Source organism: Phoenix dactylifera, chromosome 18, assembly GCF_009389715.1.
Source record: "Phoenix dactylifera cultivar Barhee BC4 chromosome 18, palm_55x_up_171113_PBpolish2nd_filt_p, whole genome shotgun sequence".
Classification (NCBI taxonomy): domain Eukaryota; kingdom Viridiplantae; phylum Streptophyta; class Magnoliopsida; order Arecales; family Arecaceae; genus Phoenix; species Phoenix dactylifera.
The window spans coordinates 4,210,235-4,228,384 of NC_052409.1; the positions used below are offsets into that span (position 1 = coordinate 4,210,235).

The 18,150-nt window shown below is 37.7% G+C and overlaps 1 protein-coding gene across 1 annotated transcript; it reads right to left on the minus strand.

Moving 5' to 3' along the window:
- Positions 1 to 256: 256 nt before the first annotated feature.
- On the minus strand, positions 257 to 17,226 carry LOC103698293 (ABC transporter F family member 3). Its single transcript, XM_008780291.3, has 18 exons — positions 16,919 to 17,226; positions 15,460 to 15,675; positions 14,960 to 15,149; positions 13,157 to 13,365; positions 12,864 to 13,022; positions 11,279 to 11,407; positions 11,101 to 11,202; positions 10,826 to 10,972; positions 9,898 to 9,960; positions 9,673 to 9,719; positions 9,520 to 9,579; positions 9,253 to 9,335; positions 8,645 to 8,739; positions 5,640 to 5,726; positions 4,694 to 4,781; positions 4,412 to 4,497; positions 1,141 to 1,203; positions 257 to 1,046 (listed from the first exon to the last, which is right to left on the minus strand). The coding sequence occupies exons 1-18, from the start codon at positions 17,120 to 17,122 to the stop codon at positions 918 to 920; spliced, it is 2,157 nt and encodes a 718-aa protein (XP_008778513.1). The 5' UTR covers positions 17,123 to 17,226; the 3' UTR covers positions 257 to 917.
- Between the last annotated feature and the right edge of the window lie 924 nt (positions 17,227 to 18,150).

Below are 18,150 nucleotides of genomic sequence, written 5' to 3' on the forward strand. Positions count from 1 at the left end.
GGTGAAGGATTGCTATTTCAGAACGCATCTTCATCAAGCCGTGCTGCTGTTGTAAGCATCAAAAAATACTGAGCCATATGGCGTCGAAACCTGAGTTTGTTCTCATACGATGGGTGATTCAATGGTGGATTTTTGTAAAAAAAGGTGAATCCTTCTTTCGTGCCCTTATCTGTGTTGCTGTCAACACAAGGGAGGGAAAAAACAGATATTTGCCCTAAAATAGTTATCTTGCTTTATGTACGATGATTAGATAACCTTGATCTGAATTGACAGCTGATACATATTTGTCATGACCAAAAATAAACATTGTCAAAGGAAAATACAGCTGATTAAATAGAGCATACCGTATGCGACAAAAATCAGAGGAATGGGAAAGCCTAAGACGATTGGGACAACTTGATAACCTAGCTTTGATAAAATTAGCACTTGTGGCCTGCCTTTAGTCCAAAGAACATTATCCCATCCTGACCTCGCCTCTCACCAAAACTCCATAGCTATACCCCCACCATGCCTCTCCTTGACCTCTCACTGACATCTCAACAAATCTCCCTCATCCATGCCCTGTCGAACCTCCCTTCAATCTCTCTGTCGCCCACATCTTGCCAAATCTTCCCGGTTGTGCCTCGCCCGAACTCCCCTAACCTCTTTGCCCATGTCTTGCCCAAAGTCCCCGACCGTGCCCCATAGGCTACAGGGCCTGGCCATCATGCACCCAGGATCAGGGAATTGGGGGACTCCATATCAAATACAATAGTGGGATAAACAAAGGTCAAACCTGCATTGCACTTTGAAATATTCTACAAAATTGCATTGTCATGAATATGCTATAAGTTTTAATAGAATATTGGCAAAGGTACTTTGTGAGATTGGTGTATGTGTGCTGTGCATGCATGTTTTGAGGTAGGGAACAGATCTGATCAATTTCCAGAGGACCTCAGCATGTTCTTGTAATCATGGAATGTCCCTGAAAACGGTGTGACCTTGCCCTCTGATACTACCCACAGCTCGTCAACACTCCCTGATATTAGATGTTCATCATGGCTTACCTGACACAATATAATAAGAATAGAACAAATGTAAGTCTCCTTCAGAGAAAATTGTGCATTACTATAACCTCAACAGCTGTGGTGCCGGCTATACCATTAGCACTCCTCCTTGGAAGAGAACAAGACCCTGGATGAGTGCCTCAACAGCATCTAAGTCCTGCAACACAAGATCACAAACTTTAATGAGCATTGACTGATCTCATATAGGAAACATTTACTATAAGTAGAAGGCTGGACCTAGCCACATCCATCACATCCGAAGGGGTCAACCATGTCCCCCATTTATCCCTTTTGCCTTATTAAAGATTTCAGATATGAATTTTTTTGAAGCAAGGCATCTAACGATTGGGAATAATACATATGAACCATAGCAGTGGGCTTTCATGTAAAGTGAGAGCAAGTCGATAATAAGGCCCAAAGAGCTTCCATGGTTGCAAGAAATGTGAATGTGTAATAGCATATGCAAAGAAATACGTAAAACCACATCCAAGAATTGGAGAGTTCTGCCAGACGTGCACAACATGTTAGCGTTTACTTCCATTTTGGTAGTATCGCTTTTGCTTGGCCGTGAAAGCAAAACGAAGGTGGAAAAAGCAGCAGCCGAAAAGGAAGGGCAGGGCGGCATCAACACTGCGATTTGAAACTCACCCCAACCAAGAAGTCTTTCCAGGTAACTGGTCACTAGTATTTGAACTCAAACCATCACCTAATGATCCACTACTCTTGCTGAGCTGCTCCAGAACATATCTATATCTCACCGAAATGCCCTTGAGAAAAATTTAAGTAAACTTCCAAGAGAATCAAGGGTTGATGCTTTAACAACTGACAATAGACAGACCCAGCATGCCACAGTGAGCCATCGCCAAGCTGAACTAGGAAAACCCATTCAGTAGTTGGCATTTTCAACAAATAGTTCTGGTTTATCCCATTAACCTTTTCTGAAAACCATTTCAAGCGCACTTTGATAGAATGTTACGAAAGTAAAGCCATAATTTGTGCACTCAGGCCTAAATTGCAATGATAGAAGATTCCTATAACGAACCAAAGGGTTAATTATTGTGATATTTCAGATACAACCAAAACAAAATGGAAAGAGTAAGAAGTTAAAATTTCTCCCTCAAAAATCACTACTTTTTTCAAAGGAAGAATGCCATTATCCACATACCAATTAGATTACGGACAAACAAATACAGCACCATATAGCCAAAAGAGGTCATACAAATATGCACTTATCAGATATGCATGAACTATATTGCTTATGGATGGAAGCTGCAATGGAGGTATATCCTATTTATTGACAAGAGACACAAGCTGAGGTATACCCTTATATAAGGGGGGAAGTTCCAACAAATGGATGAAGCAATGGACAGCAGCAGCGCCAATAAAGTGCAATCTATTGCAAATTTGCAATCCACTATGAACCTTCAACAACGTGGTTAGCATATGGTCTGATGAGCCGAAAAATTTGCAAAATTTTTACCTGTGTCTCATCAAAAGGCAGTCACTTGGTCAGCACACCAAAGGTTGCATTTGGTTGTGGAATAGGTTGGGACAGGATAAATGCCCTTCATTCAGATTAGTCTGATTTTATTCGGATAAGTGTGGATATATTTCGTGGAATAGGATTTTATATCTTTTGGTTATGCATGGGATATCCTGTAGAAAATAAAGTTGATGCTGTTTGGCTGGACAGAACAAATTCATGTTTCATAGGCAGTCGATGAAATTGCCAATGGTCAAGTCAGGAGGAGAATAATGCATTAAAGATGCCATGGGTAAAATGGTAATTAGGCAGGATAATTTCTCACCCAATTACAATGGAATAAAACTATTCAACCCGGAGGGTCAAATAGTTCTCTCATCTGACACCATTTTACCCCATTGACCAAATAACTCCCCCCACCCCACCCCACCCCAAACAACAACAAAAAGTAAATCTTGGAGGGATGTCCCCCAGTTATTCCAGCACTAAATGCAGCCTGAGCCAATAAATTCCAGTGCCATACAGCATGCAAGATTGCCAGCAATTGAAGACTTTCTGGAATCATACCAACTATATCTCACTTGAAGATGAGAAGTGCACCTATATGGAAACATCACCCAAATATTATTCATAATGTCCTTCGACATGACTGCAGTATCCATCAAAGATTCCATTTTCTATTAAAGCCACAAGCCTTCTTCAACTCCATACCACAGTACATGTCAGTTCTCCCTTAAGAATGATCTCTAAAATCCACCATGCTTTCCTACTTTCTTCGTGCTTTCCAAGAACAATGTATAATGGATCTTCTCATACTCTGATTGTACCAAGTAATGGAATACCCTTCTTCATCAACAAACTTATTTGTTTTCTTAGCATACTTGCTTCCCTGACAACATCAGCATAAAGTGAAAGTTCCCACCAATCTTGAACCTATTCCATCACCATCCAGATAATAGTGCACTTGACTCAAGCTCAGAAATCAAATCATAAATAGAGAATATGCCAAATCTTAATGTCTTCAAGAGAACTTTTAGAAATTTCCAGATATGACCTACCATGAAACAAATTTGACCACCACCACCATCCATTCGTTAAAATCAGGGGGATAGTCCTCACCTTGCAACCTTCAAGGCATCACCTACTTTAGAGGACTCGCGAGCTTGACAATGAAGATCAGTCCTAACCTCCAAAGTAATGTATTAAGCACTTGCAGGCACTTCATCACTCAATTTGCCACTACTAGGCTCCCAAGACCTTCACATCCATCCCGTCAATAACAAACTCATGGCACCACAATTATACTACTGTCCTTCCAAAGTCATACTTCGTGATCATCCAGTTCTAGCAAGAACACAAGCAGCATTCCACCTTAAGCAAGAGTGCTAAATATATATATCATATTCCTTACCATCTTCATTTATTCAAAATCTAGCATCATCAAACAACAGCAATCACCATTAGAAACCTAGAAACCCCTCGAGATGCAAAACCTAAAGCAAGGAAGTCGATCTTAGAACGAAAAGGTTCATCAAATGTTGCAGTTCTGTGGGCAAGTTTCTAAGATGACATTTCATTATCAAGTGACAAAATTTTCCTCCTCTGAACAAGAAGAATGCTTCTTTTAGCTTATGGTAGAGCAATGCTAAATGGGCGTTCATAGAACTCAGAGGAATCTAGAACTGGACAGCTAACTTCGAAGACATCACTCATCTTGATGTGTTTGTTTACGTTTATACAGTACTATATCAAAGTAAATTAGTTTTCATGAGCAATTTAATTTTGATGCTTCCATAGTCCACATTTTAGGCATTCAGCTTTATAATACATATCATATGAGTGACAGAAAGAACAAATATGATCCTCAACTAGATGTACTTACAAGATGGTTTGATGGCTCATCAAGCAATATAATGTGGGGTTTTTTGAAGGTGATCTTTGAAAATGCAACCCTGCTTTTCTGACCACCTGAAAAAAAGGGGAAAATTTAGATGAGCTTAAATTTGGACAAATATTAATAGCAGCATGAACACAATCAGAATCTGCTAAAAATGGTAGAGCTCTACATCAATTTGTTTTTGTTTTAAAAAAAAACAGTGAGCATAAAGATCATTGAAGTTAACTGGTTAATTTATGCAACTTGTAGTAAGCCATCAATCCTTACCTGACAGAGTGTACATTGGCTGGAGTGCAAGATTTCCCGTAATACCAAATGAACCCAAATGAGCTCTAAGTTTCTGTTCAGGTACTCCCTGCAAAAAGAAGTTGTCACCTTGAGGGGTTTCTTCTAACAAATTCTCTCAAGTAATGGCACTTTCACTTAAAAAAATTCTGCAACAATTGATGGAGATAATAAAATTAAACTATGATAGTGAAGAGTCCTATTCCTTTGATAATGTACTGGTACATTTAACCTTTGGGAATGAGAATATCAATTGCAAATTTAAGTGAACTATAAAAATACGCAATGGAACAAGGGTAGTTTAGTTACAATCAGCTACATGCACTTGCCAGGGCAATCTTCAATACGTATTGGAACCAAATGCACTACCATTGGTATCATAGCAATTCAATTATTACTATTGTTCTCCTCACTAATCCTTGCTCACACTTCACACCACTGCAACTTGCCTAGAATAACAGTTAATACACCCTCTTTGGAAAACATTCAAGTCAACAACCTTGTATCATCACATGGGAAACAAATGGGTGGAGCCACATGTCAGTGCTCATGGACATTTACAAAATACCGTCTCAATTCATCCTATTTCATCAGATTTGGGATGTGATATGGTTCCGAAGGATGAATTGGATATGGAAAGTTCCAATAAGATTTCATTCTTGAGAAAAATCCTTTTTTCGATTTATTTCATCTATTCCATGAGTGCCGCTAGAAAATCCTTACTATCAACCTACCCATGAGTGTCAATAGAGGAATAACGAGCAATAGTACTAATGCTATTACATCAATTTCTAAACTTTCAACATCTTTTTAGCGTGCATGTATTTTGAAGATCCTTTATCAAACATCGTATCAAACATCTGAATACACACTTTTGATGGGAAAAAGAAACTTGGAGAAAAAGCAAAATAAAACACTCTCTACTTACAGGGTAGCATCGCATCATATAGAGAAGGGGATTTGAAGATAGGTCGAGCCCATCGACATGGTGTTGACTAAATACAGCCATACGAACCTGTGGAAAGCAAATTGAAAGATTTTAATTCCTTATAGAATACCAGAAACGAGTCAAAAAAAACTATCTAAATGGATCAATATTAACAATTTATGTGTTATAAAAAATATAATTTATCAAAGCAAATACATAATGGAATAATAGGAAATTGAGAAGGATGGTATCAATAGGCTACCAACTAAAGCATATAAGAAGCAAGTTAACTGGATCACCATTTCATAAGTTCTCACACACAAATTTGTCACTGGAATGCATCTACATCCACTAGTTAGATGCCTGCAGAATGCATGTATTAGTGCATGTTCCTTCCCAATTAATCTAGCAGCCTTCATTATTAATTGCTCTTCCCTAAACACCTATAAAGGAGCATTATAGAAATGGAAAAGTGATAAGCATAGGCTAGCATGGCCTTCTAGTGTGGCCCCTATGTGCCATCTTCCAAATTTTCTGTTATTCTTTGAGACACTCTCTTGGAACTACCAATCTTTCACAAGACATCCCACAAGGACATCTGGAGAAACATAACAGCGAGCATGGGCTAAAAGGTTAATCTTCCCCAAGAATTCCCTTTAGCAAACATGACACAGGACTGTTATATGATGATAGCAGGTCAAATGGACTAGTTTCCAGTATGACTGCAATTATCAGACTGGATGGCAGCCAGATAAGGTGACAACATTCACCTAAAAAGGAGCTTCCAAGTCCAAACTCTACAAGTGCAGGAAGAATCAGAACAATGATCAATTATCAAGGAGGGAGATAGGGAGCTTCCCCATCCGAACTCTACGAGTGCAGGAAGTATATGGTGACGCAATTCACCTCTAAAGGTGCCTCCACGTCCAACTCTAAATTGTCTAAAGTGCAGGAAGCATTAGAACTATGATCAATTCAGGAGGGAGACAGGGAGCTTCCACGTCCAAAAAGTGCAGGAAGCATCACAACCATGATAGTTTAACAAAGAGGGAGAAAGTTTCCAGATGCTACAGGTTGGAAATGCAAACCTAGCATGCTGAAGTGCTTTCCTTTTCAATCAGCAGCCAGCAATATAACTGTAAGTGGTCCATAGCACTACCTTTTAAAGAACATCTCAGTAAAGAGATTACAATACACATGCAGTCCATAGCCAGGCAATCCAGCTCAAGTACACAATTTTTAGAAACCACAGGGATAACAAGCATCCTATATTAAAAAGAAAGTTCAGCCAGAGAATATGAAAATCAACATTTTTATCAGCATCATGATTTTCAGTAAACTTGCGTTCTCTTTCAAAGAAAATTTAAAAAAACTACTGACGTAGAGGAATTTTTCATATGTCACTCTTAAAAGCCAAGGTACAGAAAAGATAAATAATGTCAAAAATGTGTTCTCATAAGTCCACATAAAAGAAATGCACATTCTGTGACAGCATTGACCATTATGAGAATTAATTATCAGTAATGCTTTGAACAAAGGTTCTGTGAAAGACTAAAAGGTCCATTTTTTATTGTTTGCTAAATATGATAAGATCAGCAACAGGTCCTATATGCCCTGCACTACAATATGCTCCATCATCCTAGAAACTTTATGTGAGTCAACATTAGATGTGAAAACCTTTCTATTCTCAAATGACCCCTCTCCCAGAATGCCCCTATAATTCTAAAATAACCCTATCTTATGAAAATATCTCTAAAAACTTTTATCCTAATTCTTAACAATGTTATATCCCTAATAAAGCCACTCTCACAAATCCAATACAACCATATCTAGGAGTTTCCTACTTGGCTAAACTCTTACTAGAGAAGCTGATAAAAATTAGCATCCTCATTTTACCTCAAAAAAAATTTTTCCTCTTCACTTACATAAAAACACTAGAGAGAGACAGAGCTCCCCAATCTCTTAAGGGCTCCTAAACAAGTATTCCCTATCAGGTTTTTCATCCAGCCCACTACATATCACTACATACACTGCCATCAAAACTAGCATGCAAAACTCTTTAGAAGGGGGAGGGAAGGCAATGCCCTTTACAGTATTTATTCATTTCTCATTAATGAATATACTAATAAAATGACATTAGATATATTCTAATATTTTATACCTGAGATAAGGTTTAGCAATTGAACAGCTCAAATCCACACCCTTCTAGAATGAAGCTTATAAACTGAATTAACATGAGCAGGGCTTTTTAGTTTTCATGCAAAAGAATTCAGCTTAAGTTAAATTGTTGATAACTTAGATTTACCATGATCCTATTTTCATATTCAGCTCATATTTTGATAAATTCACAACTTGGCTGTTTTTCTAAAATGTGGTCATATCATAAACACTCAGAGAAGAATGACGGAGAATTGTCTCTCAAAATTTCATTAAAGTGCAATGGACATCTTTAGGTTATCCATTTACAAACAATGAAGTAAAAAATAATAATAATACTTGATATAGTTTTTGTCTATAATGATGACTCATTTATTAAAAGAAGGTTGGCTTGGTGCATGATGCTCCTGCTATTGAGGGATCTAGAAGGAACAGATGTAAACGTCCTTACCCGGGTGTTTGGAGAGGCTATTCCCATATTTGAACCCATTACAACCAAGTCACAATGGAGCAACCTTACCCTTGCACCAAGGCATGCCCTCAATATTGACTCATTTAATGTTATTTTTTCTTTCACTTATGTACCTATGCACGTGCACTATAATTATTCCAATAAACGGCAGCTTATACACAACCAAAGACATATCTGACTCCGAAATTGTGTGACTGCAGACAGAATCATAATCTTTGTTGTAACGACAAACAACCCTCACTGTACCTCCACAAAAGTTACAAAACCATATCAAATGGATTTACTTCCAATAATGTATCAGGGAACAGAATACTAGACAGGAAAACACTATCCTTGTAGAATAAGATAAAAAAAGCATAAGAAGAACAAAGAATACCTTTGCAGAACGAAACACGGTTCCAGAAGTTGGTTGAAGATCTCCGGATATTAATTTGAGTAAGGTGGACTTGCCAATGCCATTTGGACCAACCACTGTATAAATTAAAATTAATTAAGGGTCATAACCATGATTTGAAGCACTTACACTATGGAAGAAAAAAAATCATATGGATTCAAACATGTTAGACCCCACAAAAGTATTCTCATATGACATAGCTATTCCATGACAATCAGCCTAAAATAAGGTGTTAAAATAACTTAAAAGAACAAGCAGATTAATACAAGTCAAAATTAAATGATAGCAACCACAAGAAGGCTTTGCAATGGACTTCTAAAAAAGTTCTATTCTTTTCCTCTCCCCCTCTACTATAATGGACATATGGAAATTCTTTTTTTGTGCATGTGTGTGTGTGTGTTGGGGTGGGGTGGGGTGGGGTGGGATGGGTGGGGGGGTGCATGCTTCAAATTACACATCAATCAAGTTGCACCTTGCAAATACTTTGTAACAATAGGGCAGATCTATCAAATTGCAGAGAACACATCCCCCACAAAAGTAGATTACGTTCTAATTTGATATATAAGCATGAGAGAGTCACTGATTCTTACTTGAAATGCGACTGTCAAGGTCTATACCAAAATTCAAGTTTTTAAACAAGATGGGCCCTCCTGGATAACCAAATGATGCATCACTGCAACCAAACATGAGATGTTCAGTAAAATATTCATAAAAACCCAGACCACTAAAATAATCGAGTAAAAAGGGGTTAGACGGATTAACATAGTAAGGAACATGTTGTGCTAAAGGGCTTATTGTTTTATAATTTAAAGGAGAATGGAACAACAACATATAGCTAAAGCTTTACAAAATGGAACCTGAAACTTATAATTGGAGGCCCTGGTCTGTCATCCGGGGTTGGGAACTCAAATTTGTAGCTGGGACGGAAAAAAAAAAGCTTAGCATATGGAAGACAGAAACAAATGATCTGCATTATTAAAGATCATATTGGAAATCAGAAGAACGGATACTCTGGATCACTGACGACAGCATCTACATGACCCATTCGCTCCAATGCCTGAATCATCCATAATATGAGTCAACAATGACAAAAATGCACAACTATGTATTTTAAGTAAATATAGCATAATTACAACCCAGAAGACTATTGGGACTGAATCTGAGCCACTTAGCAAGGGTATAATCATGTTTTCTGACACCCAATAAAAAGAAAGAAGAAAGAAAGAGATAAGCACCTTGATTCTCGACTGAACAAGGGATGCCCGCTTTGCATTGTAACGAAATTTGTCAATGAAAGCCTGCATAGCAAAGCATGGATATCAGATATTACAGTTGACATTTTCTGTAAGTGAAGAAATGACTTTACCAATTATTATCATTCCAGTCCAAAAATAATTTAATTCACAGAACACCTCTTTACCATCAGATGAAAGAAAAAGGGGGGAACAACATACAATGGTGGCTGCTTAGGCCTCTTCCTGGAATGCACGTGATGCAAAATTTAGTGATTTATCATTTGTACCACTAGCCTGCCAGTTCTTTCTCGTTTGGACTACTTACAAGTATTTGACCAGATAACTTGAAAGAAAAGAAGATAAATGACAGGTACTCCATTTCTTAAGTAGAAAACAGTTAATGATATAATTGGATAAATCAGTGTCTTTGATACAGGTAACAATTTTTTTACTCTGTGTATAATTCAGATTGAACAGAAGCATATTTCATCAAATTAACAAAATCATATATAGATTCCCCTCATAAAAATAAATAGATAACTGATTGAACCAAGACAGATAAAATATCATCTATTAATAGTAATATCTGAAAAGGATAATAATTCCATATTGCCAAATATCCCTCCTGAGGATAAAATATTATCCATCAACTGGATCTCTTCTTCCCACCCCACCCCCCAACTCTTCTTTGTTAGAAACAATATGATGGAAGAAGGCAAATAATTTGTGCAATAAAGCTTGATGTACCAGACCAAAATTTACCAAACAGGGCATTGAATGCTTCTATAAGCCATCACTACTAATATGCAGCAAAATTTCATGCCTTGATCAGTAGGTTTCAGCTAATATCCTACAGAATTTGGATAAGAAAACTATTTTAACACCAGTGATGCATATGTACAACAGGTGTGTTTTTTTGGTCGCAGACCTGCATGTGGGCCCTAGACTTTTCGCTTGATTCAAAGGCCTTCTGTTGATTTTTGAGCTGCTCTTCACGTGACCTCTCAAACGTGTCATAGTCCCCTTTGTAAGTAGTCAGCTTTTGTCCATGTAAATGGATAATATCTGTAACTACCTGGACAAGATTGAGAAATGATCATCACATAAAAAAAAATATATTTTCTGCTTCATGCTAAAGGCTAGATGGATAAAAACAACTTCATTTTGAGAAAATCTTACGTCAGAGATGAATTAAAAATATACCGTATTCAAAAACTCTCTGGCATGAGAAACCACAATAAGTGTTTTGGGCCATCTAACCAGATATGTTTCCAGCCATAATACAGCATGAAGATCAAGATGGTTCTGCAAAAATGAAACATTTGAAGTATCTCTCCCATAGAGCTAGAAGAATCTAAGGCATATCATATTCACAAATTACCGTTGGTTCATCAAGTAGTAGTAAATCAGGCTCAATAAACAGAGCACGCGCAAGAGCTATTCGCATCCGCCATCCACCAGAAAATGTTTTTGTAGGCTTCCGCTGCATTTCTGGAGTAAAGCTAAGACCCTGAAAGTTTCCAATTCATTACAAGATCCAATACAAGCTAAGGCAGCAGCAATAATTTTGAAGAAAAGGGTGAACAAATGCTTAATTAAACTAAGTGATAAAATAATTTTACTTTTATACCTAATTAAATGTTTATATGTGTACATGCCTGTGCATTGCTGACATTAGCACATGCATGCACATATAGATGTTCATCTGTTCTTACGTGCATATGCATGTAACAGTCTAAAAGAGAAAAAATGTTGCATGCATGTATGTAACAACATGAATAATATCACTCCAGTAAATAACTGGAACAAAGAACAGCAAAAAAGCAAAGGAAACATAAAGCGTCAACTCTTTGGTCCAGAAAATTCAGCACCAATACTTCCAACCAGCATGAATACTGCAACTCCTTAACTGTCAGTATAAAACAGGCAAAATCTGTTTTCTTTTGGTTTTCTTTTTTTAGAGTAAAACTACTCTTCTGACTTTGTTGGCCGCATCCACACCCATTATGTGTGAGCCGCCCTTGTACCAAAAAAATTAATAAAATAAAATAAAACAGATAAAACTACTCAGCCAAAAGTACTTTTTCAATATTTCCATCTTCGCGGCGGCGGCGGCGGCGGCGGGGGGGGGGGGGTGGTGGAGGGATGCCAAATCAACTCAGGCCCTTTTGATGTCATAAAAAAGACAAGTGACAGACACCAAACATACATTCAAACATAACATTTTTTTTGCAACACTAATACTTTATTCTGTGGTAAACAAGTGAATTCAAGTTAGCACCAAGCAACCATTTCAAAAGATGAGAATGTGAAAAATCTTCAGCCTCCTTTGAAAATACAACTGCCAAAATTGCCAAAAACATATCTCAACAAATAATTTGTTGTCAATTGAGAGCACACTGTATTTTTTCACCTTCTTTTCTATCCAGAAAGCCAATAAGAAGATAAACTAAACTATGGATCCTTTGTATCCCATGGGCGTAAGCCTAAGCATACTTGGAGCAAGAAATTTGTAAGAAGGTAATTTTTCGTTAGACTTGAGTATCATAGGACCTGCAATTCATAAGATTTTTGGATATCTATCCATTTACCATAATGTTTTGCTTCCTTCTTCAGATACTTATCCTGATGGTTTCATATGGTATAATTCTAATGGCCAAGAACAAGTGTTACAAAAAATTTGATGCCTCAATATATGAGAAATAGATATAGAAAACTCTAAATTGGAATCTTCAAAATCCTGAAACAATAAAATATCTTTGTTCAGTAAATAACTTGCAATGAATCAGTAAATGATTACACTGATAGTAATGATCCTCCATCTCACATGGGAAAAAAAAACTTTCATATGTGCCAGAATAAAAACATCATTTCTCAAAACAATGTAGCATGAATAATCTCCACAATAAAGTTTCAACTACAACTCATGAAATTCATCAGAGACTTGATGGCTCTAAAATACTAACCGCCAAAATCGAAGCAGCACGTGACTCTGCAGAATAAGCATCAATAAACTCAAGTCTTTCATATATCTGTTCAAGTCTTTTTGACATAGCATCTTTGTCTATTGAACCATTAACCTTGGCATTACTCTTTCCCGTTTCTTCATCATATTCTAGATCTCTCTTCCAGACAACAGCAAATGTGTCAGTGCATTAAGTGATACAGCAAACAAATAATAACACAAAGTGACTATGCAGAACTAAAGAAAGTATGTTGACCAGTAAAATTGTATAATACAACAACGACACCGTTAAACCTGTTGTGAAAGTAGACGAGCTTCTTCTTCCAAGAGTTGAATTCTCTCAATATCAGAGTTCAGGATACACTGCAGGGCTGATGTGTCATCTCCCTCAACTTCTTGCTCCACATGTAGTATTTGGCAGTTCTTAGGAATACCATCAATAGCATGCATAGCCATATGCCTCAGGAAAGAAGTTTTACCGGTACCATTTCTCCCAACAAGACCTAATAACAAAGAAGCATGAAAAGGTGTAATTCTGCAAGCGAATTGATCTTAAGAATTCGATCGACATTGAGATAGAAACATGCTCAAATAGGAAAAAAGTGTAGCAGATATTTTGCAAATATAAATTTTAAATGAGGATCAAAGATGGTAGTAGTTATTATTCCTTTTACCCTTGATTGCAAGCTACAGCATTCTAAACGATAACAATGCTGGCCTAACAAGCTGACTCCACAAACAAGCTAATATCTCTGCCACTATATATTCAGAACCACTTCTGCAATCCATGAGATATACTTCCATCTTTATTATTCTAATCACGAAATATTTATACACAGTTTCCCACAACAAGAACATTTAATACTTCATCTATCATTCTTTTCACTATTTCCATTGTTATAGTTTATGCATCACATTTTCTCTTTGAATTCATTTTTCAAAACTTGGCAGAGACACTGAAGAACCCAAAATGCAAGATCTGTCTTTCTTTTAACAGCCAAATTGTACTTCCGGAGCATATTTCTGTGGGTGACAATTTATAATCATGGCAAGACAAGCTGGACTCTTTTTTTCTTCATTCTAATGATCAGTGGCCGACTATATTGCATTAATTCTGTGGATGGTAAAACAAGAACCAACAACTTTAGATACGATGGCATGCACATAGAGAATGCACAATAATACGATCACCATTAATAGTCAAGAGCATACAAACTATTAAATATAAAAAATATAAGGCTATTATTTGTCCAAATTTTATATAGAAGTCGTATTCTGTTAGAATATCTGGAAAGCATGAACATAGCTTATGCAAATGCTGTCTTTTTTTTCTTTGTCACTGGATATTTAAGCACATGTGTCAGTCTCACTGATATAATGGAAGGGGGGAAATGACAACATGCAGCGTCCATTACAAGCAGCAATGTCATAAAGGAGAAACAGATGTATATAAGACCGGTGACACAAGCATTTGCAAGATAACCAACAAGAAGTCTTTGTGAATATGTGGTATAAACTAGCAAATCAAACAACTTGCCATCAAAGGAAGTTCTCCACTATCTTTTCAACTTTATGGAAAAAAGATCAAGAATAAATTGGGCATTAAGAAAGTCAAACGAAGGTATCATCACCTTGGAGACGACAACAAACTGCAACAGCTTAGCTAGCCACATCCTAGTTTTTTTCCTATGAACAAAAACAACGACAGCTGTAGAACACTATTGAACCAGAAAGGAAAGAGGAGAAACTTATATTCCAACCTTTCTCTAATTCAGTGGCAGCATAGAAAATATATTTTTAAAAACATCGATTTTGAATTAAATATAGAAGGTCTTGCTATGTGCCAAAACTTTATTTCTTAATCAGGTTTAAACATACATGTAACATAGCCTGCCAAGTTCGAGGGATAAAGTTTGAATCCATATCATGCCATTCGCACAATAATCATGTTACCGACAGACCATCAACATAACAAGAAAAGTACATGATTTTCCTAGAGCGACAAGCTGTGAAATTAAGTCACCTAACTACCATCTATCATCCGATGATAGCAAATACAAGATGAGTACCTACAAGTTGTATGAATTAGAAACTGACCATAGTGCCTTCCAAATGAAAGAGTCACTGAAGCATCTTTGATGAGATCACGGCCACCAACCGAAACAGTAAAGTTCTCCATATGGATATCCCTGACAGCTGGTCCCTCATTTCCACCATGATATACGGATATAACAGGCATCCCTGCTCTAACTGCCTCCATCTCCGCCAAATGCATTTGATATTGGGCCTGATCAGCAAAAGGTACCAGCATAAAGCGAAAGCCAAATGACACATAAGTAGCTGAACTCAAATGTTATTATAAAACATAACAATAAGCCCCAGGACTTGATGACAGGTCTTCAAACGTACAAGATTGGTAAAGCCAATCAATACAGAAACTGCAGACTTCACAGGGAGTAATGTTAATCCAGGAACAGGAAAAAGAGTTTTCGCATAATATGCCCCGAGGAAAACTAAGTGAATTGTACCAATTTAATAAGCACTGAAAAAACTGCTTAGGGAAATCATATTCAGAATTTGCGTTCATTTGCACTTACCTGTCTCTGTCGCTCATCTTTCCTCTTTCTTCTTTCAAGTTTTGCCTTATCACGTTCAGAGAGCACTGGACCATCAAGCACCTCCGGCTGTTTCTTTCGGGTTTCAGTCTCATCCATCCCATCATACATCCGCAAAGGTGTGGCTAGACTTCTAACAGCTTCTTTAGGTTTCACTAGCCCATGTTTTCCAAACTTCTCTGAAATTTTGCTGCAGACCTGTATTTCACGATAAGCGAAAGAAAACATATATCACAATGTTGAATAACGCAAAGCTAGGCATAGAAAAGCATTCTTCTTTGTAAAACATAGAAAAAGAGAGTTCTTGTTCAGTAATATCACACACATCCCTAGCATAAACATCCTGACATAAGAAGTACAATAGTCTTCTCCTTTATGGAAAACAGTGGGAAGAGTTGAAAAGAAAAGAGATGAGTAAGAGGATAGGAAGAAGAAGACAGACCCAGATTTCCTTATAATACCAAATTCTCCACCATGCATAAAAAGACAAAAGAAATTAATAAATTTGTGAGAAAGAAGAAACCTTGATCATAGCGTATGGGTTTTTTCAATGTTACTCTGACATGTGACCCAGTTATCAAGCACCCAAGTGTGTAAAAGAATCAGATACAGCAATCTTCCAAAAATTGGACAACTAGTAGACCTTTGTATCTTATAACACATGTCTCTATATGTGTTGATATATGCATATAATACATAACGAACTAGACCTGCACTAGTTAATTTCATTAAGATTGGTAATATGGTCACTAATTATTTTTTCAGAATAAAGAAATTTCATCTAAGAGTGTCAAATGATGATGGCATCATAATTAGAGTGTTCGAGAGTGTCATGAAGTGTCTCGAGTGTCCAGCAGTCCGACACCACTGCGGGATCTGAGGAGGGTCAGAAATGTGCAGCTTTGCATATGTGCACGGAGAGGCTGTTTCCGTTGGAACCTGTGACCTCCAGGTTATAACGTAGCAACCTTACCATTGCGACAAGGTTCACCCTCTGTAACACTTCTTCCCATCTATTCCTTTTGAGAGAAAAAAAATAAAAAATATCGAACTTCGCCAATCTGCCATTAGAAATTAATAATGCAACCAACATAAACCCTAAATTGAGGACGCTATACATTGAGATTTCCTCTCGTTTGCCTAGAAACAATTATCTGCATAAAAGAGAATTTTACACCGGAAATTCCTTTCAAACCATCTAAAGCGTCAATTGGCAGCAACAGAAACACAAACATTTCCAGGAAACTAACTTTCTCCAGAAATTTAGACCGAATTTCAAGCAATCCTCGAATTTCGACGATGACGGAAACCACTGAATTGTAGGGTTTCCCAAGTTCACATAATTAAATAAACAAATCGATCAAGAACCACAAACAGACCAAATCGGCGTGAAAGGGGAGAGGTTTTGCAAGCACGGAGATTGGAATGATGGGGGGAATACCAATTGTCCCTCGGCGTCGTCCCGGACGCAACCCGAATCAACGAGGAGCTCGCCGACGGCCTCGAAGGCGCCGTCGCCGTCGACGCCGAAGTCGAAGTCCTCGTCGGCGAGGACGTTGATGATGTAATCGATTATGGGCTCATCGACGTCGCGCGCCCGGTCGCCGAGCACCTCGTGCACCACCGAGCTCGCCACCTCCGCCATCGCGCTCTCTCTCTCTCTCTCTCTCTATCTCTCTCTGCCGCCGCTCCGGCCGTCTAGTGATACCGGCGTGCAAGAAGGGATTGGCCCGAGTTATTAACAAGGGAGAGTTGTGGTGACTCGCGCATCAGTTTAAAGCCACATGGACTTCACCGGACGGCGCTTCGAAGGATAACGGGTTCGGAGTTCGGACGGGTCGGATGCGAGTGTAGTAATCCAATAATCCAAAGAAGTCTCGCCGTTAGATTTATGACGGCGCGTTGATGGGGCTATGCTGTCTGCCGTTAGATTTATGATGACGTACCAATTAGTCGAATACCAATGATTCCGGGGTTCCTCCGGACTAATTTTTTCTAAAGAAATTTGGAAAAAGCATATATGCAGCAAGTTATGTGGTACATTCTCATGCAATGAGACAAAATGAGGAGGAGAGACAAAGGATAAAGCTATCCCCACCCCTAAACATAAGTATTATTGCTAGGTGTATATGATATGCATCCGGAACAAGCAACAAATTAGGTTTTCCATGCCATACATGGGAGACACATGGTTTATTAAGTATTTTGATGTCCATTTTGCCCTATTAGCGAGAACTAGGTGCAGATACGTGCCCAAATATCTATTGAGGTACATGAAGCAGTGCTTTCTAAACATACATCTAAATGCCAGATACATTAATATGTTTATAGCATCCCATTATTCCATATATGTATTGGTCATTTTTCTAGATGCAGGAGGGGTCAGACTAATATGCTTGGCAGACCAATATGCATATGTGCCAATTCAAATAAAAAAAATAGAGAAACAATTGTGGATCTTGCTATCTTAAATTTTTAAGGACTTTTGTCATTTGCATGCCACACGTTTGGAGAGCAAAAACTAAGATAAGCAGGAAAAAAAAAAAAAGGATAGCACTAATTGAAAAGTAAAAAGAAAAGTATGGATATAAAATGTAATTATGATTCAGAAGTTTCAAGAGACATCCTCTTCTACTGTTACAACCAGATACTTGTTGGGGTAGGTGCCCTACC